At 48.2% G+C, this 22,985-nt stretch overlaps 1 protein-coding gene across 3 annotated transcripts in view; it reads left to right on the top strand.

Moving 5' to 3' along the window:
- The window catches only part of ttll7 (tubulin tyrosine ligase-like family, member 7), a 298,339-nt gene that overhangs the window by 66,619 nt on the left and 208,735 nt on the right, over window positions 1-22,985 (top strand). For 2 of the 3 annotated variants that reach the window (XM_085983505.1, XM_085983503.1), the window contains exons 4-5: window positions 8,980-9,101; window positions 18,772-18,839. In XM_085983505.1, the coding sequence (XP_085839631.1) occupies window positions 8,980-9,101; window positions 18,772-18,839 (190 nt within the window). Of the gene's footprint in view, window positions 1-8,675; window positions 9,102-18,771; window positions 18,840-22,985 lie in introns of those variants that run through there. The other variant, XM_085983502.1, reaches the window with a different exon arrangement.

The raw sequence follows: 22,985 nt of genomic DNA, 5'->3' as shown, positions 1-22,985 counted from the left end.
CGTGGGCCATTCAAAATTTTGCGCACGCAACTATTTTTCTATTTAAAACCGGCTGGCCGACTGCGTGGGACCTACAGAGCGCTGTGCCACGCACCTTAAAGGGAACATTGCCCCCCGCCCCACACCCAATCCCACCTGCTCACCCGTGTTAAAATTCCCCCCAGCGCCTCACTTGCCAGAGGTGAAAGGTCAGCTATTGTTTCACCCAGATCCCTAGCATGGAATAGTTCATTGTAACACTATCGCTAGCTGACCAGGGTGTCTAGTAACCATTTACTACATGTGTAGAGAACATTATCTTTTTACTTTGGAATTTGGTGAGTGGAGAGCAGTGGTCGCTTCTGGTCCTGTGACTTCCTTCCTGCCCTTGTTGTGCTGCTTGCCGCACTATTCAAATATGTGCAATTAAACTGTTCAATGACTTATTCATTCATAGAGTGTTGCTTGTATTGTCAGTGTACGCCAATAACAGAAAGCTGGGAGGTAGTGAGTGAGCTCACCAAGCATAACTTCTTCGATAGCAAAATACTGCGGATGCTGGAAATCCGAAATAACAACAGAAAATGCTGGAAAAACTCAGCAGGCCAGGCAACATCCGTGGAGAGAGAAATAGAGTCAACGTCTCGGGTCGAAACCCTTCGTCAGAACTGAGAATAAAAGGCAGGAAATGAAACAGATTAAAAGGCAGTTTGGGGGCTGGGAAATGGGGGAGGGGATGAAAGGAGAGACATTAAGAGATATTCAAGGAATCGGACAGGTATAGAAGCATAACTTCTTCTTCTTCTTCTTGGGCAGTCCCTCGGAACCGAGGATGACTTGCTTCCACATTAAAAATGAGTTCTCAGGTGACTGATGAGTCCAATGCAGGACCTACAGTCTCTGTCACAGGTGGGGCAGACGGTGGTTGAAGGGGCGGGTGGGTGGGGTGCTTGGGTTGACGTGCGCCCCTTGCGCTGCCTGCGCTTGGCTTCTGCTTGCTCCCGGCCAAGAGACTCGAGGTGTTCGGCACCTTCCCGGATGCTTCTCCTCCACTTTGTGCGGTCTTGGGCCAGGGATTCCCCGGTGTCGGTGGGGATGTTGCACTTTTTCAAAGGAGGCTTTGAGGGTGTCCTTGAAGCGTTTCCTCTGCCCACCTGAGGCTCTCTTGCCGCGTCGGAGCTCCGAGTAGAGCGCTTGTTTTGGGAGTCTCGTATCGGGCATGCGGACAATGTGACCCGTTGATCGAGCGTGGTCAAAGCTTTGATGCTGGGGATGTTGGCCTGAGCAAGAACACTGACATTGGTGCGCCTATTCTGCCACTGGATTTGCAGGATCTTGCGGAGGCAGCGTTGGTGGTACCTCTCCAGTGCTTTGAGGTGCCTGCTGTACATGGTCCAAGTCTCATTCATACAGTGTTGCTTGTATTGTCAGTGTAATTAGATGCAATCATCAGCTGCATGTGAAACCCTTACATAATCCGTTTGAAATTGAGGAGAGGCCAGGCCTCGAATAGTTATTGTGCGTCAATAACAGGAGGTAGTGAGTGAGCTCACCGAGCATAACAAGCAGTTGCTTAGACTGCACCCCTGTGGACATTGTGATCAGTGTCCTTCTGCTTGTTTTCTCCCCTGCAGTTTTGCGAAGAGCCAAGACTTTATTGCTGTCTTCAGAATGTCAGCACAGTTACGCTTGTAGTGTATGTAACCGTTCCACCTTTAAGAGAACTATTTTAAGGGTTGCACTACTTTATCTTGGCTGCTGTATACTGTAATACCGGTGGTGATCACACCGGTATATAAGTGCTGTGTAATGATTTATTGGGCAGTTGAGCCCTGACCTTCGACTAGTAAAGACCTGTTAAAATTTACTTTTGTGGTCTGTGTAGTAATTCTCACTATAACACACAGACTTAACAGTGGCGACGAGTACGATCTTACCCTGCGGCAGAGATACATCCAAGGCAGTTTAACGGGCGTCGAGAAGAGGCATCCGCCCTCATCATTCTGCTGAGAAAAGACTCGGGTCTGCAGAGCAAAGGAAGAATTCTGACACGAAGCCTTCCATCAACAACAGGCAGTGATCATCCCTTCTATCACGGTGGTGGGTAAGCCGATCAGCGACGAGCAGCAAGTCGGCCACGTTGGCTGTGAAGTAGGGGAGGGAAAAACGGAGGATATAAGGGCGGAGAACTCGACCACGGCCGGGGAAAAGAGCCGGACAGAAGTCGGGGCCAGAGGCGCTGAGACTGGGGCAGCGTAAGGCACTGGAGCCGCGGTGAATGCAAACGCAGCCAGTGTAAAAGACCGGGCTGCAAGCGGGCTGGGAGACGCAACAGCGTCGAGAGAGAGCTCGACCGCGACCGGTGAAAAAGGCTGGGCAGCTACCGAGGCCGCGAGGCGCAGCGACCGGAACAGCGTAAGGCGTGGGAGAATTTTTTTTTAAAAAACCGCAGAGAACTCAGCCGCAGCCGGGGGAAAGGACCGGACTGCAAGAGGGGCTGGGAGGCACGATTTGAAAACCGCTGGGGAGGGCGAACGCAGCAATACGGCAATCACCATTACAGCCAGCGGGGGAGAAAGGCAAACGCGGGAAGCCGCCATTTTCGTAGGCGGGGGAAGAAGACAAGCGCGGGAAACCGCCATTTTGAAAAAAAAAATAAAAGAAAAATTTCTTTTTGTTTCTCAAGAAGATTGCGAGGATGCCTAAGCGTGGTAACATCAACGATTTCGATCCCGATGTTGAAGATTGGGCCACGTATGTAGAACGCATAGAGATATATTGTAAGGCAAATAAAATATCAAATGAAGATAAAGCACTAACCTTACTAAACTCAATGGGTGCGAAGACATACGAGCTATTGAAGCATCTTCTATCACCAGCTAAACCGGCGGATCAGACTTTCGCTAATATTGTTGCTGTCCTGAAGAATCATTTGAACCCCACACCGCTGATGTTAGCGGAATGATTTAAATTTTATGCGAGAACGCAACTGAAAGAGGAAAGCAACGCGGAGTACTTAATTGAACTGCGTAAGCTAGCGAAATACTGTCAGTTTGGGGAAAGACTGACAGAGGCACTGAGAGACAAATTCGTGTGTGGATTGTCGAAAGAAGGAACACAAAAGCGGCTGCTTGAAGAGAATGATCTTACACTTGATAAGGCTGTCACTATTGCAGCATCGCACGAAGCCGCAGCGAGAGGCACTGCGGAAATGCAGCTGAAGGCAGCGGTATTCAGCGTAGATCAAATGGCTTTGGGTACAACGAAATGTTATCGTTGTGGAAAGACAACACACGATCAGAACCAATGCTGGTTTAAAAACCAGGAATGTAGAAAATGTGGCAAGCTTGGTCACATAGCTAAAGTATGCCGGTCAGGAAAGAAGACCAGCAACAAAAAGTCACCGCAGGAAAAGTGCAGAAAGGTACATAAGGTGGCTGAGAAGAGTTTGGATGAACAGAATTCGGATTCAGACTCCAACAGCAAGGAACTGGGTAGTCTGAGAATTCACAATGTGAGTAAGGAAGCTGACCGACAAACTATCTGGGTCACACTGCAGATAGCAGGAGTCCACGTGAAGATGGAATTGGACACCGGATCGGCGTTGACGGTCATGAATAAGCAAGATTACAAAAAGTTATTCACACATATTCCCCTACGGGATACGGAGATAGTATTGCCGACATACACGGGGCAAAGAGTATACCCCATCGGAAAGATAAAAGTCAAGGTGGTACACAAGGGCAAAGCACACCAAGGAATGGACATATATGTACTACCTGAGGGAGGTCCACCACTTCTGGGACGGGAGTGGATCAGGAAAATAAATATGGACTGGCACTCCCTAAAAGCAATAACGGTAGATTCCGGGAAAAAGAAAGATGTCAAGCCTGAACGATTGTCCAGAATATTGGATGAGGGCATATGCAGCAGTGACAGTGACAAAGCAGAGAGTGAGAACTCGGTGAAGACAATCAGCTCAGACTCTGGAACTGATGATGGTAAGACCAGCCCATGTGCAAAAGACAAGTCTAAAATGGACTTGCAGACTAATGATGGAAAAACGAAGGAGTGCATAAATGCTTCAGAAGAGAACAAAGTATCAGAACAGAATTCCACTGAACAACAACAACATAGTTTGACAGAGAATTCTGAGTCTGTCCAGTCTACAGACATGCACATTTCTGAGGAACACTGGGCTCGAACTCAACTCAATTTCAAACTACAACAGCAATTAGAACAAATGATTCGCCGTTTTGAACAGGAGATGAATGCAAAGAAAAAGTTCTTTGACACAGAGTTGGAGAATCTGGGAAGACAGCAGAAGCAGCTGATTGAGAAAATGGATCAGGAACACACAAACCGTCTGCGCGATGAGGCCAAACGAATCAAAGCTGAGCAAGAAAGGGAATATGTCAAATTCATCGATCAGTTGAAAGCTAAGAAGAAAGAGCACCCTTTTGTGAGCAGTGTCAGCAGTAATAAGCCACTCAGGGAATTGGTGGCCGAGGCAAAAGCTGAAGTGATGGAGGAAATAGAAGACAATAGAGAAGAAGCAGAAGATGATGACTCATCTGAACCATTATCACCCCTACCAGGTCACGCACGTGGTCCCTCCGAACTGAGCCAAATCAGTCTGGAAGTAGAAAAACTTCCCAAGGTACTCGAGCCTTTAGAAGTCAGCAATGCGGGTTCTGAAGTTACGAAAGTTCAAGCTGTTAAGTCCAGTGAAGGACTATTAGATGAGTCACCCCAGCAACGAGAACCTACTACACCACCGAAAACTACTACACCACCGAAGCGTTATCCGGACCGAGTCAGGAGGCCTCCTCGGAGACGGAATCTGTGAACTGTTTTTACATGAAGTTGTGTATATATGTTAGTATGTTATGTTTAATGGGGAATATATACTGTTAAGCTAAAAAGGGAGGATTGTAGTGTATGTAACCGTTCCACCTTTAAGAGAACTATTTTAAGGGTTGCACTACTTTATCTTGGCTGCTGTATACTGTAATACCGGTGGTGACCACACCGGTATATAAGTGCTGTGTAATGATTTATTGGGCAGTTCAGCCCTGACCTTCGACTCGTAAAGACCTGTTAAAATTTACTCTTGTGGTCTGTGTAGTAATTCTCACTATAACACACAGACTTAACAACGCTGAACAAAGTTAAATCAAGCCACTCCTAAAACATTGGCTTTCAAATTCGGCCGCACGGCACCTGCTTTTCAGGCGCTAAGCCTCCTATGCCTCCATTATGGCGGGCAGGAAGTGTGCATGCACAGTCAGCCGAGGCTCAGCGGGTAGCACTCCCGCCTCTGAGTCAGGAGGTTGTGGGTTCTAGTCCCGCTCCAGGGACTGGGGCACATAATCCAGACTGACACTCCAGTGCAGCGCTGAGGGAGCACGGCACTGTCAAAGGTGCCGTCTTTCGGATGAGACGTTAAACCGAGGCCCCGTCTGCCCTCTCAGGTGAACGTAAAAGATCCCGTGGCAGTATTTCAAAGAAGTGTAGTGGTGTTCTCCCCGGTGCCCTGGCTAGTATTTATCCCTCAACCAACATCGCTAAAACAGATGACCTGGTCATTATCACATTGCTGTTTGTGGGATCTTGCTGTGCTGCTGCGGGCTTTCGCGCGCTGTTTAAATCTGCCGCTCTGCTTCTCCCGATAGGCTCACTGTATCTCTCATTGAATCCTCCGCTCTCCTGAAAGGCATTTACTCGTGCTGCACAACAGGTTCCTTTGCCCTCCCTTATTTTGCTCAACTACCCTACTCAATGAATGTTCGAACCTTGGGAGCATAGCAGCTGTTTCCGTCCTCAGGTAGTGTACACGCATCTGGCAGAGGCACTGTACAGCAATCAGCAGTGAGAACTCGGGCTGATTTCCTGCTCTCTAACTCGAGGACAACTGAGGTCTCTGATATGCCATCAATGACTCAAAGACAAGGATTCAACTGAAGGCTTTTAATCACTAAGAACATAGCAGTATAGCAGGTCTTCCCACATCGGGTTCATCTGGTAGTAAATGACTCATACAGCTCCTGAGACCTTTATATGGCAAAAGACAGGGGCGTAGCCAATACACACAATAGGAACAAAAGGGGGCGGTTCACAATACAAGCAGGTAAAATACAAGCAGGTAAAATACAAGCAGGTAAAATACAAGCAGGTAAAACACATGGGTTGATGAAGGCATATTTCATCACAGTCTCTTGTAGCGGGGCCCCCTTGCTGCCACTTCAACTGAGACCGACAGACCCGGCACAGGTCATAGAGTCAACTGAGGAGCTCCTGGTCTGCCGCGCCCAGTTACTCATCTCCTCAGCAAGCTGAGCCATTGGGGAACTGATGTGTAATGTGTAAAGTATATGGAATACGCATTCTGTACTGTGTACAGTTCTCTCTCTCCACCTTTAAACTGCTCCTGAAAACCTACCTCTTTGACCAACACTTTGGTCACCTGTCTTAATGTGTCCTTATGTGGCGCGGTGTCAAATTTTTGCCCCTGTGAAATGCCTCGGGAGGTTTTACTTTGTTAAAGGCGCTATATAATTGCAGGCTGCTGTTGCTATAGAAAGATAAAGTTAAGGGTGCTTATTCGAAATTCATTATTGGGTCTGAAGGAGGCTTTTCTAAAACCATTATATAAAGTGAATTGAAACATTTAGAAATGATTGACGGATGGATCAGTGCCACTTTCTGTTGAAGTGTTGTTGACTATTCCAATGCTCTCCTGGTCGGACTCCCACCTTCCACCCTACATAAACTTGTGCTCATCCAAAACCCCGCCGCCAGTATTTTAACTCGCTCCAAGTCTCATTCACCCTACACCCCTCTGCTTGCTGACCATCACTGGCTCCGGGCACGACAATGCCTCAGTTTTAAAATCCTCATCCTTGCTTTCAAATTCCCCCACGGCCTTGCCCGTCCCTCCCTCTGTGACCTCCTCAAGCCCTACAAGTCTTTGAGAACTCTGCGCTCCTCCAATTCTGGCCTCTTGCCCGTCCCTGATTTTAATCGCTCCACAATTGGCAGCCGTGCTTTCAGCTGCCTCGGCCCTAAGCTCTGGGATTCCCTCCCTAAACCTCTCCACCTCTCTACCTCTCTCTCCTGTGTACAGTTTTGGTCTCCTGACCTAAGGAAGGATATACTTGTCATAGAGGGAGTGCAACGAAGGTTCACCAGACTGATTCCTGGGATGGGGGGATTGTCCTATGAGGGGAGATTGAGGAGACTGGGCCTATATTACCTAGAGTTCAGAAGAATGAGAGGTGATCTCATTGAAACATATAAAATTCCTACAGGACATGACAGAGTAGATGCTGGGATGATGTTTCCCCTGAATGGGGGAGTCTAAAACCAGGGGTCACAGTCTCAGAATAAGGGGTCGGCCATTTAAGACTGAGACGAGGAGAAATTTCTTCAATCAAAGGGTTGTGAGTCTTTGGAATTCTCTACCCCAGAGGGCTGTGGATGTTCAATCGTTGAGTATATTCAAGACAGAGATTGATAGATTTTTGGATATTAAGGGAATCAATGGATATGGGGATAGTGCGGGAAGGTGGAGTTGAAGTAGAAGATCAACCATGATCATATTGGATGGCGGAGCAGGCGCGAAGGGCCGAATGGCCGACTCCTGCTCCTATTTCTTATGTTATGTTCTTATGTTTAAGATGCTCCTTAAAATCTACCTCTTTGACCAAGCTTTTGGCCATCTGTCCTGATATCTCCTTCGTTTGTCCATCTCCCCTGTGCGCGCTGACCTACATTGGCTCCTGGTTAAGCAGCGCCTCGATTTCAAAATTCTCATTCTTGTTTTTAAATCCCTCCATGGCCTCGCCCCTCCCTATCTCTGTAATCTCCTTCAGCTCCACAACCCCCCGAGATATCTGCGCTCCTCTAATTCTGCCCTCTTGAGCATCCCTGATTGTAAATCACTCAACCACTGGCGGCCGTGCCTTCTGTTGCCTAGGCCCTCAGCTCTGGAATTCCCTGCCTAAACCTCTCCACCTCGCTACCTCTCTTTCCTCCTTTAAGACGCTCTTTAAAACCTGCCTCTTTGACCAAGCTGCCCTAATTTCTCCTTATGTGGCTCGGTGTCAAATTTTTTTGTCTTATAATACTCCTGTGAAACGTCTTGGGACGTTTAACTATGTTAAAGGCGCTATCAAGTTGTTGTTGTCGTTGTGGCTCAGTGTCAAAAATGTTTTTATTCATAATTGCTCGTGTGAAGTGCCTTGGCACATTTTGCTACGTTAACTGCGCTATATAAATGTAAGTTGTTGCTATCATTGCTGTTGAAGGAGATGCGGTGAGTCACCTGCAAGCCTTTGTCCAGGTATCGAAGTTAATAATACATAGGAACAATGGCGGAGAGGAAAAGAGCCTCTGGTCCACCCAGCCCATCCCACACAACGGCAATGCCTTCTGCAGTAACCACAACAGCTTGTATTTACATAGCGTCTTTAACATAGTAAAACATCCCAAGGCACTTCACAGGAGCGTTATCAAACAAAATTTGATACTGAGCCAAATAAGGAGATATTAGGACTGCTGGCCAAAAGCTTGGTGAAGGAGGTTGGTTTTAAGGAGCGTCTTAAAGGAGGAGAGATAGGCGGAGAAGTTTAGGGAGGGAATTCCAGAGCTTAAACCCCAGGCAGCTGAAGGCACGGCCGCCAATGGTGGGGCAATGGAAATCGGGGATGCAAAGGAGGCCAGAATTGGAGGAACGCAGAGACCTCGGAGGGTTGTAGGGCTGGAGAAAGTTACAGAGCTGGAGAGGGGCGAGGCCATGGAGGGATTTGAAAACAAGGATGAGAATTTTCAATTCGTCGGGCCGGGAGCCAAATGTAGGTCAGCGAGCACAGGTAGTAATGGGTGAATGGGCATCACTATACATACACTGCTCGCCCCACCCGCATGTGAAAGGTTCTGCCGCAGTAAGCATACTGACTGACAATAACAGGCCGCTCTGTCAATGTTCTTTTTTTTTAGTGCGTTTAGCAATAATGGAAGCGGGATTCGCGAGAGCACGAGAGGAAGATGACACTGCCAACGTGATCTGGAATGATGCGGCCGTGCAGCAAGAGAAGATAGCGGATCTGAGGAACTATCAGGTGAGGCTCAACGGCATCATCCACCTTCCCTTTCAAGTGAGCTTGCTTTTCCTTTTTTATTGCATTTCCCCCCCACCCCCACCCTCCGATTTTCACCTCTCCCCTCCTAGAGGTGCTCACTCTTGCTGGGGCGCCATTCCATGGGCACCGTTCCATGGGCACCATTCCATGGACACCGGTCCATGGACACCATTCCATGGACACCATTCCATGAGCACCATTCCATGAGCACCATTCCATGGGCACCATTCCATGAGCACCATTCCATGGGCACCATTCCATAGACACCATTCCATGGGCAACATTCCATAGACACCATTCCATGGGCACCATTCCATGAGCACCATTCCATGGGCACCGTTCCATGGACACCATTCCATGGGCACCATTCCATGGGCACCGTTCCATGGACACCATTTCATGGACATCATTTCATGGACACCATTCCATGGGCACCGTTCCATGGGCACCGTTCCATGGACACCATTTCATGGACATCATTTCATGGGCACTAGTTCTCCTTCTGATTGTCATCCAAGGGGGAGTCAGGCAGGTGGTTTCTTCTGCATGCAGTCGCTTTATGTGTACAACCATAACTCAGTCACCACTGCAAGCAATCCTCAACTAGGTGGCTGGCCTTTCTATTCTTTGGTCAGTTGTTGGGTAGAGACGTGAGTTTTGAGAACCTCAGCTGTTTGGTTAACATGTTTCTCCTGGTTTGTCCTCTCTTGCACTATATTTGTTGTGATCTGGAATGCACTGCCTGAAGGGGCGGCAGAAGCAGATTCAATCGTAATGTTCAAAAGGGGAATTAGCTATATACTTGAAGAGGAAAGACTTGCAGGGCTATGGGGAAAGAGCAGGGGGAGTGGGACTAATTGGTTAGCACTTACAAAGAGCCGGCACAGGCACGATGGTCTGAATGGCCTCCTCCTGTGCTGTATCACTCTATGATTCTTTATATGTGAGACAGCGAATATTGTTGGGTTGCCAAGTGGCAGAGAGAAAGAAAGGAAGCAAGGACTCGCATGTCTGTAGCGTCTTTCACGACCTCAGGACGTCCCAAAGCGCTTTACAGCCGTTGAAGGACTTTTGAAGTGGAGTCACTGTTATAATGTAGGAAACGCAGCAGCCAATTTGCACACAGCAAGCTCCCACAAACAGCAATGAAATAAATGATGAGATCATCTGTTTTAGTGATGTTGCTTGAGGGATAAGTAGTGACCAGGACACCGGGGAGAACTCCCCTGCTCGTCTTCAAATAGGGCCATGGGATCTTTTACATCCACCTGAGGGAGCAGGCGGGGCCTCGGTTTAACGCCTGATTTGGTGCTGACTCAAATCAAATCAAATCAAATCAACTTTTATTGTCATTGTTAGTGCACAAGTGCAGTACAACGAAATGTAGGCTTGTGGCTCCCGAGAGTGTACATTTGGATTAAGACATGTAAACATTCAACATACATTTGGCTTGTAATACTTTAACATAAACATAACCATAATAAAGTGCATTGGCAGATGTGCAGGCTTTAGAGTTTATTTGTGGAGTTCAGTAGGATGACAGCCCTGGGAAAGAAGCTGTTCCTAAATCTGGTCGTTCGGGTGCGAATGCATCTGTAGCGTCTCCCAGATGGCAGGAGGGCGAACAGACTGTGGCTGGGGTGGGTAGGGTCTTTGATGATGGACCGTGACCTCCGTAGACAGCGTTTCTGGTATATGTGCTCTATGGTCGGTAGCCGGGTGCCAGTAATGCGTTGGGCAGTTTTGACTACCCGCTGCAGGGCTTTCCGGTCATAGTAGCTACAGCTGCCATACCATACTGTGATACAGTTTGTCAGGATGCTCTCTATAGTGCAGCGGTAAAAGTTGGAGAGGATCAGGGGTGACAGGTTACATCCCTTCAGCCTCCTTAGGAAATATAGGCGCTGCTGGGCCTTCTTCACCAGAGAGGAGGTGTTGAGGGATCAGGAGAGGTCTTCCGTGATGTGGACTCCGAGGAACTTAAAGCTGTCCACCCTTTCCACCACAGCCCCATTGATGTGGATGGGGGTGTGACTTCCACCTTTGGACTTCCTGAAGTCCACAATGATTTCTTTGGTTTTCTTGATGTTAAGGGCCAGGTTGTTATCGGCGCACCACTTCACGAGATGCTGGACCTCCTCCCTGTAGGCTGACTCATCGTTGTTGGTGATCTGGCCTACTACCGTGGTGTCATCTGCAAACTTGATGATGGTGTTGGAACCATTAACAGCCACACAGTCGTGGGTGAAGAGGGAGTAGAGGAGGGGGCTCAGCACACATCCTTGTGGGGCCCCCGTGTTCAGGGTCAGGGGGGCGGAGGTGTGGTTACCTAATTTGACAGACTGGAGTCTGTTTGTTAGGAAGTCCAGGGTCCAGTTGCAGAGGGAAGTGTTCAGGCCAGGAGTTTGGAGTTTGGTGGCCAGCTTGTTGGGGATGATAGTGTTGAATGCTGAGCTGTAGTCTATGAACAGCATTCTGATGTAGGTCTCCTTACCATCTAGGTGATTCAGTGCCGAGTGTAGAGCAGTTGTGATTGCATCCTCCGTTGATCTGTTTGCACGATATGCAAACTGGTGTTGGTCAAGAGAGGCAGGAACACTGGCTTTGATGTGGGCTAAGACCAGTCTCTCGAAACACTTCATTATGATGGGTGTGAGTGCGACAGGTCGATAGTTGTTCAGGCACGTCACAGCCGTTTGTTTTGGCACAGGAATAATGGTAGCGGTCTTGAAGCATGTAGGGACTACTGCCTGGGCCAATGACAGATTGAAGATGGCGGTGAAGACATCAGCCAGCTGATCAGCAAATTCCTTGAGTACCCGTCCAGGGATGCTATCCGGTCCAGCAGCCTTTGTGTGTTCACTCCGCATAGAACACCCCTTACGTCGGAGGACTCAATGGGCTGAATGGCCTCCTTCTGGCATAGATAGTCATATATCCAAATTTGCTGATGACACAAAGATAGGCGGCATTGTAGGCAGTGTAGATGAAAGCATAAAATTACAGAGGGATATCGACAGATTAAGTGAATGGGCAAAACTGTGGCAAATGGATTTCAATGTAGGCAAATGTGAGGTCATCCACTTTGGACCTAAAAAGGATAGAACAGGGTACTTTCTAAATTGTGAAAAGCTAAAAACAATGGCGGTCCAAAGAGACGCCGGGGGTCCAGGTACATAGATCATGAACAGGTACAGAGAATAATCAGAAAGGCTAATGGAATGCTGGCCTTTATATCTAGAGGACTAGAGTACAAGGGGGTAGAAGTTATGCTGCAGCTGTACAAAACCCTGGTTAGACCACACCTGGAGCACTGGGAGCAGTTCTGGGCACCCCACCTTAGGAAGGATATATTGGCCTTGGAGGGAGTGCAGCCGAGGTTTACCAGAATGATACCCGGACTCCAAGGGTAAATTACGAGGAGAGATTACACAAATTAAGGATGTATTCCCTAGAATTTCGAAGGTTAAGGGGTGATCTGATTGAAGTTTTCAAGATATTAAGGGGGACAGATAGGGTAGATAGAGAGAAACTATTTCCACTGTTTGGGATTCTAGGACTAGAGGGCATAGTCTAAAAATTAGAGCCAGACCTTTCAGGGGTGAAATTAGGAAACACTTCTACACACAAAGGGTGGTAGAAGTTTGGAACTCTCTTCCGCAAATGGCAATTGATGTTAGATCAATTGTTAATTTTAAATCTGAGATTGATAGGTTTTTGTTAACCAAAGGTATTAAGGGATATGGGCCAAAGACGGGTACATGGAGTTAGATCACAGATCGGCCACGATCTCATTGAATGGTGGAACAGGCTCAAGGGGCTGAATGGCCTACTCCTGTTCCTATGTTCTGTGCTGTACTATTCTATGATTTTATCTGAAAGATGACACCTCAGACAGTGTAGCACTCCCTCAGTACTGTACTGGGAATGTCAGCCTGGATTTTTGTGGTCATGTCTCTGGAGTGAGACTTGAACCCACAACCTTCTGATTCAAGGACAGAGAGGCAGTCCATGCCCGCTGGAAGGAGCACTTTGAAGATCTCCTTAATCGAGACTCTGTCTTCGACGCGAGTGTCCTCAACTCTACCCCGCAGCATGCTACCCGCCACCATCTCAGCACAACCCCAGCCCAGCATGAGGTTGAAAAGGCTATCCGACAACCGAAAAGCAACAAGGCCTCAGGAGCAGATGGAATCACCGCCGAGGCACTAAAGCATGGCGGAGAAGCACTACTGGCACGAATTCATTAACTCATTTCTCTTATCTGGAAGGAGGAGAGCATGCCAGGGGTTCTCAGAGACGTCGTAATCGTGACCATCTTCAAGAAAGATGACAAGTCCGATTGCGGTAATTACAGAGGAGTCTCCCTGCTGTCTGCCACAGGGAAAGTCATCGCAAGAATCCTCCTCAATCGCCTTCTCCCAGTGGCTGAAGAGCTCCTCCCAGAGTCGCAATGCGGATTCCGCCCACTAAGGGGCACAATGGACATAATCTTCGCCGCACGTCAATTACAAGAGAAATGCAGGGAACAGCACCAACCACTGTACATGGCCTTCTTTGACCTCACAAAGGCCTTCGACACCGTCAACTGTGAGGGATTATGGAGTGTCCTCCTCAAATTCGGCTGCCCTCAAAGGTTTGTCACCATCCTCCGCCTGCTTCACGATGACATGCAAGCCGTGATCCTGACCAATGGATCCACCACAGACCCAATTCACCTATGGACCAGGGTCAAGCAAGGCTGTGTCATCGCACCAACACTCTTCTCGATCTTCCTGGCTGCAATGCTCCATCTCACCCTCAGTAAGCTTCCCACTGGAGTGGAGGTAATCTACAGAACAAACGGGAAACTGTTCAACCTCCGTCGCCTCCAGTCCAGATCCAATGTCGTCCCATCCTCTGTCATCAAATTACAGTATGTAGACGACGCTTGCATCTGTGCACACTCTGAGGTCGAACTCCAAACCATCGTCAACACCTTCACCGAAGCGTACACAAGAGCATAGGCCTTACCCTAAACATCCGTAAGACAAAGGTCCTCTACCAACCTGCCCCCGCCACACAGTACTGCCCTCTGATTATCAAAATCCATGACGAGGCCTTGGACAACGTGGGCCACTTTCCATACCTCGGGAGCCTACTGTCAACAAGGGCAGACGTCGATGATGAAGTCCAACTCCGCCTTCAGTGTGCCAGTGCAGCCTTCGGTCGCCTGAGGAAGAGAGTGTTTGAAGACCAGGACCCACATGGTCTGCATGCCCGGTATGAGACTCCCAAAACAAGTGCTCTACTCGGAGCTCCGACACGGCAAGAGAGCCCCAGGTGGGCAGAGGAAACGCTTCAAGGACACCCTCAAAGCCTCCTTGAAAAAGTGCAACATCCCCACCGACAGCTGGGAATCCCTGGCCCAAGACCGCACAAATTGGAGGAGAAGCATCCGGGAAGGCGCTGAACACCTCGAGTCTCTTGGCCGGGAGCAAGCGGAAGCCAAACGCAAACAGCGGAAGGAGCGCACATCAACCCAAGCACCCCACCCACCCGCCCCTTCAACCACCGTCTGCCCCACCTGTGACAGAGACTGTAGGTCCCGCATTGGACTCATCAGTCACCTGAGAACTCATTTTTAATGTGGAAGCAAGTCATCCTCAGTTCCAAGGGACTGCCTAAGAAGAAGAGGCCCTAAGCTCTGGAATTCCCTCCCTAAGCCTCTCCGCCTCACTACCTCTCTTCCCTCCTTTAAGACGCCCCTTAATACCTACTTCTTTGACCAAACCTTTGCTCACCTCTCCCAATATCTCCTTATGTGGCTCGGTGTCAAATTTTATTTGATAATCGTTCCTGTGAAGCACCTTGGGGCGTTTTACTAGGTTAAAGGCGCTATATAAATGTAATTTGTTGTAGTGAGTGTGAGGAGCTGAGGCAGCCGTGGGATATTTAGCCAATCCTTATTCTGTAATCACCGGCTTTCTGCCTCACAATTTGCAGCAGGTGGTCGCTGGATAACGATGAACATAAGAACATAAGAAATAGGAGCAGGAGTCGGCCATTTGGCCCCTCGAGCCTGCTCCGCCATTCAATGAGATCATGGCTGATCTTCTACCTCAACTCCATTCACGCACTATCATCATAACCCTTAATTCTCTTCATTCCCAAAAAATTTTTGACCTCTGTCTTGAATATACTCAATGACAGAGCATCCACACCTCTCTGGGGCAGAGAATTCCAAAGATTTATAACCCTTTGAGTGAAGAAATTTCTCCTCATCTCAGTCCTAAATGGCCGACACCTTATTCTGAGACTGTGACCCCGTCTTCTAGATTCCCCAGTCGGGGAAACATTTTCCCAGCATTAACCCTGTCAAGCCCCTTAAGAATTTTATATGTTTCAACAAGGATGTCTTGCTGCAGCTGTACAGGGCCTTGGTGAGACCGCACCTTGAGTATTGTGTGCAGTTTTGGTCGCCTTATCTGAGGAAGGATGTTCTTGCCATGGAGGGAGTGCAGCGAAGATCCACCAGACTGATACCTGGGATGGCAGGAATGACGTATGAGGAGAGATTGGGTCGATTGGGATTATACTCGCTGGAGTTTAGAAGAATGAGAGGGGATCTCATTGAAACTTATAAAATTCTAACAGGACTAGACAGACTAGATGCAGGAAGGATGTTCCCGATGGCGGGGGAGTCCAGAACCAGGGGTCACAGTCTAAGGATAAGGGGTAAGCCATTTAGAACTGAGATGAGGAGGAATTTCTTCACCCAGAGAGTGGTGAGCCTGTGGAATTCTCTACCACAGAAGGCAGTTGAGGCCAATTCATTAAATATATTCAAGAAGGAGTTGGATATATTTCTTAAGGCTAAAGGGATCAAGGGATATGGGGAGAAAGCAGGGACAGGGTACTGAATTTGGATGATCAGCCATGATCTCGTTAAATGGCGGAACAGGCTCGAGGGGCCGAATGGCCGACTCCTGCTCCTATCTTCTACGTTTCTATGTTTCTACTGTTGTACTGCTTTCCACCGCCACCAGGGGGCAGCACTACTTTTCCATCGTGCTTTTAATTTTGGGATTTTATCGAACCCTTGCTTCAAACGTCCCTGTTAAAATCTATTCGTTCTTCAAAAAAGTTTTTTGTGCCTGTTTATATTGCGCTGTGCGTAACTCTGGATTTATTTTTACAACAACTAAAGAAATGTATGGCCTTTTGCAGATATCTTACTTTGTGTTAATGTAGTGAAGCTGTTTGAAATAGCTACCCAGCGAGATGCCTTTGACGAAACAGCTCCTTTTGTCACTTGTTGCTCAGTGCAGAGGTTGGGGTGCGACCAGGCCTCTGCCGCATGTCTCTGAGAACACAGGGCTGTCGGTCCAAGCCCAAAAAAAGAAATAAAGGGACTTGCATTTATTTATAAAATATAAAATGAAAACAGAAAATGCTGGAAATACTCAGCAGGTCAGGGAGCATCTGTGGAGAGAGAAACAGAGTTAACGTTTCGGGTCGATGACCTTTCGTCAGAACATCGACCTGAAACGTTAACTCTGTTTCTCTCTCCACAGATGCTGCCTGACCTGCTGAGTATTTCCAGCATTTTCTGTTTTCAGATTTCCAGCATCCGCAGTATTTTGCTCTTGAATGTATATCACGCTTTTCAAGATATTGGCAATAAAAACAAAAGAAAGACTTGCATTTCTATAGCGCCTTTCACGACCACCGGACCTCCCAAAGTGCTTTACAGCCAATGAAGCACTTTTTGAAGTGTCGTCACTGTTGTACTGTGGGACAAGATTAATAGAAAGTGGGAGACCGCAGTGTGAGAGAAGCTGGAGCTATGAATGACAATATCACCACAAGAAGGGACGCCCACCCTCCTGCTCGCACTCCCGAACCAAAACCTGCAGCACGTCTGGTGTGCAGCTCCATCGGCTTTTGAACAAGACAGTCCATAACGCAAGGAGGCCGGATGTCTGGCCACTAAGGAACATTGACATTTGAAAACTGGACAGCGCCGGTCTGTCATTTTGAATGTGTTTTTTTTTTACAAAGGAAAATGAATGACCAACTGGCCCACGGGCAGGTCATAGATACGAGCACATGTCGGAAACATTTAGTTTCCCAGGGAACAGTGTAAGAGATTCAGAAGGAGACTGAGTCAATATGGTGCGCAGAGAGTATATTTTATTAATAGTTGATTTAAAAGAACCCACACATGCTGGGGAACAGTTGCATTTTCCCTCCGTTACCTCACCCAAATACCCGACTCAATGAATGTTCCAGCCTTGGGGGCATAGCAGCTGTTTCCGTCCTCAGGCAGTGTACGCGCATCTGGCAGAGGCACTGTATAGCAATCAGCAGTGAGAACTCGGGCTGATTTCCTGCTCTCTAACTCGAGGACAACTGAGGTCTCTTGTAGCGGGGCCCCCTTACTGCCACTTCAACTGAGACCGACGGACCCGGCACAGGCCATAGAGTCAACCCAGGAGCTTCTGGTCTGCCTCACCCAGTTACTCACCTCCTCAGCAAGCTGAGCCATTGGGGAGCTGATGTGTAATGTGTAAGGTTTGTGGAATATGCAATAACATAGAAACATAGAAGATAGGAGCAGGAGTAGGCCATTCGGCCCCTCGAGCCTGCTCCGCCATTCAATGCGATCATGGCTGATCATCCAAATTCAGTACCCTGTCCCTGCCTTTTCCCCATATCCCTTGATCCCTTTAGCCTTAAGAAATATATCCAACTCCTTCTTGAATATATTTAATGAATTGGCCTCAACTGCCTTCTGTGGTAGAGAATTCCACAGGTTCACCACTCTCTGGGTGAAGAAATTCCTCCTCATCTCAGTCCTAAATGGCTTACCCCTTATCCTTAGATGATGACCCCTGGTTCTGGACTCCCCGACCATCGGGAACATCCTTCCTGCATCTAGTCTGTCTAGTCCTGTTAGAATTTTATAAGTTTCAATGAGATCCCCTCTCATTCTTCTAAACTCCAGCGAGTATAAGCCCAATCGACCCAATCTCTCCTCATACGCCATTCCTGCCATCTCAGGTATCAGCCTGGTGAATCTTCGCTGCACTCCCTCCATGGCAAGAACATCCTTCCTCAGATAAGGCGACCAAAACTAACATGGACAACAACTTGCATTTCTATAGCGCCTTTAAAGTGGTAAAATGTCCGAAGATGCTTCACAGAAGTGTAATCGGACAAAGATTTGACACCGAGCCACATAAGGAGATATTAGGACGGGTTGGTCAAAGAGGAAGGTCTTAACGAGCATCTTAAAGGAGGAGAGAGAGAGGCGGAGAGGTTTAGGGAGGGAATTCTAGAGTTTAGGGCCTAGACAGCTGAAGGCAGGGCCGCCAGTGGAGGAGCGATGACTATCGGGGATGTGCAAGAGGCCAGGATTGGAGGAGCGCCGAGATGCATTCTGTACTCTGTACAGCGAGATGCATTTAGTGGCAATAATTGAAAATTAATCAATGGGACTGAAAGAGGCTTTTACAAATAGGCATTAAAAAGTGCAATATGTGATGCAATTGTGTGGAGTAGGCTGTACTCTACAATGTCAGTGGAAGAAACTGTATAAATATCTGACTTTGCGACCCACCTACTGATACCGCATGCAATCGAGTCATTTTATCTCTCCTTACAGAGGATCAACCATTTTCCGGGAATGGGAGAGATTTGTCGCAAGGACTGTCTGGCAAGGAACATGGCCAAGTAAGTGGCGCGGGCACGGTTTCAGTCTTGATGGGGATCGAAATCTCACTTGAGGCACCTTGGCATGTACAGCGGATAACATCACGGAGCGCGCGCGGTGCGAGAGGTGGCAAAGCCCGCTTGTAGGCCAGCAAGGGGCTGAGGTACACAGGGAAGGTTCCCAACTCTGCTTGGCCTGATTCTGGAGGTATAATCGCATGACCTACCGCCCCGCCCCCGCCCCTGCCCCACTCTCCCGCCCTGCCCCGCCCATCCTCGCAAAGCCCCGCCTTCCCAGGCCAATCGGAAAGCGAACAGACTCTTCCTTTTCCGACTGGACGATTCCTGACTGCCAGCCCAAACAGACATCTTTGCCCATCTCCATCTCTGGCATTTTAATCACGAATAAATGAAAGTGTTCAAAGAAAATTAAAAAAAAAAAACCCCCACACCGTTTTGTTTAATGCCGCTATGATTTTTCTCCCAGAGTTGCTCGCAGACGTGTCCTGGAGATTAATTTTTAATTTTTGGAGACGGAGGGTTGCCAACCCTATACATCAGGAGAGTGATGGAAATGGAAGGCCCTTAATATCTACCAATAGCATCCTAAGCAGCCTGCCAGTATTAATAGACAATTATCCTCAGCTATTCTGAATGGTCTTCTCTATGTTGTAGTTATGCTGAAGGATACGATATGTGTCAGTATTAATAAAATAAGATGCAAGATGTGTTGGGGTTTATCTCATTTATTTATGCGTTTAATTAATATAGTTTTGAATAATGGGGATACTTGATTTTAGGAACACAGGATCAGGAGTTGACTATTCAGCCCCTCGAGCCTGTTCCGCCATTCAATAAGATCACGGCTGATCTGTATCTTAACTCCATCTACCTGCCTTGGCACCGTAACCCTTAACACCCTCGCTTAACAAAAATCTCTCAATCTCAGTTTTGAAATTTTCAATTGACCCCCCAGCCTCAACAGCTTTTTGGGGGCGAGAGTTCCAGATTTCCACCGGCCTTTGTGTGAAGAAGTGCTTCCTGACATCACCCCTGAACGGCCTGGCTCTAATTTTAAAGTCATGCCCCCTTAGTTCTGGACTTCCCCCCACCAGAGGAAATAGTTTTTCTCTATCTGCCCTATCAGTTCCTTTAACCATCTTAAACATCTCGATTAGATCACCCCTTAATCTTCTATATTCAAGGGAATACAAGCCTAGTCTATGCAACCTGTCCTCATAATTTAGCCCTTTTAGCCCCGGGTATCATTCTGGTGAACCTGCGCTGCACCCCCTCCAAGGCCAATATATCCTTCCTGAGGTTTGGTGCCCAGAACTGAACGCAATGTCCAGATGGGGTCTAACCAGAGCTCTGTACAGCTGTAACATAACTTCTACCCCTTTGTATTTCAGCCCTCTTGAGATAAGGTCCATTTTGCTTTTAACTGTGTAATTTATTTTGTATTCTCTTTCTCTGAAGACGTTCACTCACGTGGGGAGGGAGGGAAGGAGGGAGGGAAGGAGGGAGAGAGGGAGGGAGGGAGGGAAGGAGGGTGGGAGAGAAGGAGGGAGGGAAGGAGGGTGGGAGGGAGGGAGGGAGGGAGGGAAGGAGGGTGGGAGAGAAGGAGGGAGGGAGGGAAGGAGGGTGGGAGAGAGGGAGGGAAGGAAGGAGGGAGGGAGAGAGGGAGGGAGGGAGGGAAGGAGGGTGGGAGAGAAGGAGGGAGGGAAGGAGGGTGGGAGAGAGGGAGGGAGGGAGAGAGGGAGAGAAGGAGGGAAGGAGGGAGGGAGAGAGGGAGAGAAGGAGGGAGGGAAGGAGGGTGGGAGGGAGGGAGGGAAGGAGCGAAGGAGGGAGGGAAGGAGGGTGGGAGGGAGGGAGGGAAGGAGGGAGGGAGGGAGGGGTACGGATCCGTATTCCAGTACCTTACCCAGTTGTCCTACTCATCGTGTATGAGCCCGCACAGTGAGCGCTGAAGGCTATTCACCATTGAGGCGCATCTCAGTCAACTCTGATCCTCTCCCCTCCTGACCTCAACCCTTGTATTCTCCAGCACGAGTCAGAAATGGCAGCCCCTGCGCAAATTTCCATTCCCGAGCCCAGAGATATTGAGGGCAATACCTTACCTCCACCTGCCTGAGCGGGACTAACACAGGACAGGATGGGAATGGAAGCTGGGGCCTTCTGGTCCGCATGGGTCGGTCACACGCTGCCTCTGCCTACTTAAGTGCTATGTGACTCAAAGACCTTGCATGATAATAATAATAATATGTCTATAAACTACCTGTAATATATTAAAATGCTTACATCTGCATGCACTTCCTGCCTGTGCTAATGACTTTCTGTCATCACGTTTTTGTCGCACGTTTTGCCACATGTTTTGTGTCAACTTTTTCCATTATAAATCTCTATTTCTACATTTATAATAGAAAGTCTGGGTTGTTAGTCCAGTATCATAACCACTACACTACCACACCGTGCGTACCTGGAAAGCATGATATGTTATCAGTAAAACCGGCCCGAATTCAGTATCAATTGACACTGAATTTAGTCATCTTAGGTAGGCCGGAGGATGGCTCATGTAGGAAATAGAGAATATAGCACATTGGCACAGGAGGTGGTGGTGCCCTCGTGAGGTTGAGGTGAAGGCGCATTATTGAGGTATTATTAGACAGAGTCGCAACCTCAGGAACTACTGCCTCAGTATGATTATCCTTTATCATTTCCCACACCAGCCACCCTGTGGCCCCCCACGAGCGAGATTGCCAATGCAATCCACAACAAAAAGGTACAGGGTAAGTTCTGTGAGGCTCCACATTGCCAGTGGGGCCTGGCACAACAGCCAGCCTGTATGGGGGGAAAATATAGAAATGTAGAAGATAGGAGCAGGAGTAGGCCATTCGGCCCCTCGAGCATGCTCCACCATTCAATGCGATCATGGCTGATCATCCAATTTCAGTACCCCGTCCCTGCTTTCTCCCCATACCCCTGGATCCCTTTAGCCTTAAGAAATATATCCAACTCCGTCTTGAATATATTTAATGAATTGGCTTCTACTGCCTTCTGTGGTAGAGAATTCCACAGGTTCACCACTCTCTGGGTGAAGAAATTCCTCCTCATTTCTGTCCTAAAAGGCCTACCCCTTACCCTTAGACTGTGACCCCTGGTTCTGGACTCCCCGACCATCGGGAACATCCTTCCTGCATCAAGTCTGTCCAGTCCTGTCAGAATTTTATAAGTTTCAATGAGATCCCTTCTCATTCTTCTAAACTCCAGCGAGTACAAGCCCAATCGTCCCAATCTCTCCTCATACGTCATTCCTGCCACCCCAGGTATCAGCCTGGTGAATCTTCGCTGAACTCCTTCCGTGGCAAGAACATCCTTCCTCAGATAAGGCAACCAAAACTGCACACAATACTCGAGATGTGGTCTCACCAAGGCCCTGTACAACTGCAGCAAGACATCCTTGTTCCTGTACTCAAACCCTCTCGCTACGAAGGCCAACATACCATTTGCCTTCTTAACCGCCTGCTGCACCTGCATGCTTACCTTTAGCGACTGGTGCACCAGGACACCCAGGTCTCTTTGCACTTCCCCTTCTCCCAATCTATTGCCATTCAGATAATAATCTGCCTTCCTGTTTTTGCCACCAAAGTGGATAACCTCGCATTTATCCACATTATACTGCATCTGCCATGCTTTTGCCCAATCACCCAAACTGTCCAAATCATCCTGGAGTTTCTTGGCATCCTCCTCACAGCACACACGCCCACCCAGCTTTGTGTCATCTGCAAATTTGGAGATATTACATCTAGTTCCCTTGTCTAGATCATTACTATATATTGTGAATAGCTGGGGTCCAAGGACCGATCCCTGCGGTACCCCACTAATCATTGCCTGCCACTCGGAAAAAGACCCATTTATTCCAACTCTTTGCTTTCTGTCTGCCAACCAGTTCTCTATCCAAGTCAATACCGTGCCCCCAATCCCATGTGCCTTAACTTTACACGCTAATCTCTTATGCGGGACCTTATCGAAAGCCTTCTGAAAGTCCAAATACACCACATCCACTGGTTCTCCCTTATCTATTTTACCAGTTACATCCTCAAAAAATTCCAGTAGATTAGTCAAGCATGCTTTACCTGGGTATTAAAACGAATGAAGAGAGCTAGA

This window comes from Somniosus microcephalus, chromosome 3 (genome assembly GCF_052327205.1).
Source record: "Somniosus microcephalus isolate GS21.2 chromosome 3, FLI_Smic_1.0, whole genome shotgun sequence".
Taxonomy (NCBI): Eukaryota; Metazoa; Chordata; class Chondrichthyes; order Squaliformes; family Somniosidae; genus Somniosus; species Somniosus microcephalus.
The sequence above is the reverse complement of the archived record's forward strand: the minus strand, read 5'-3'. Positions and strand labels throughout refer to the sequence as shown.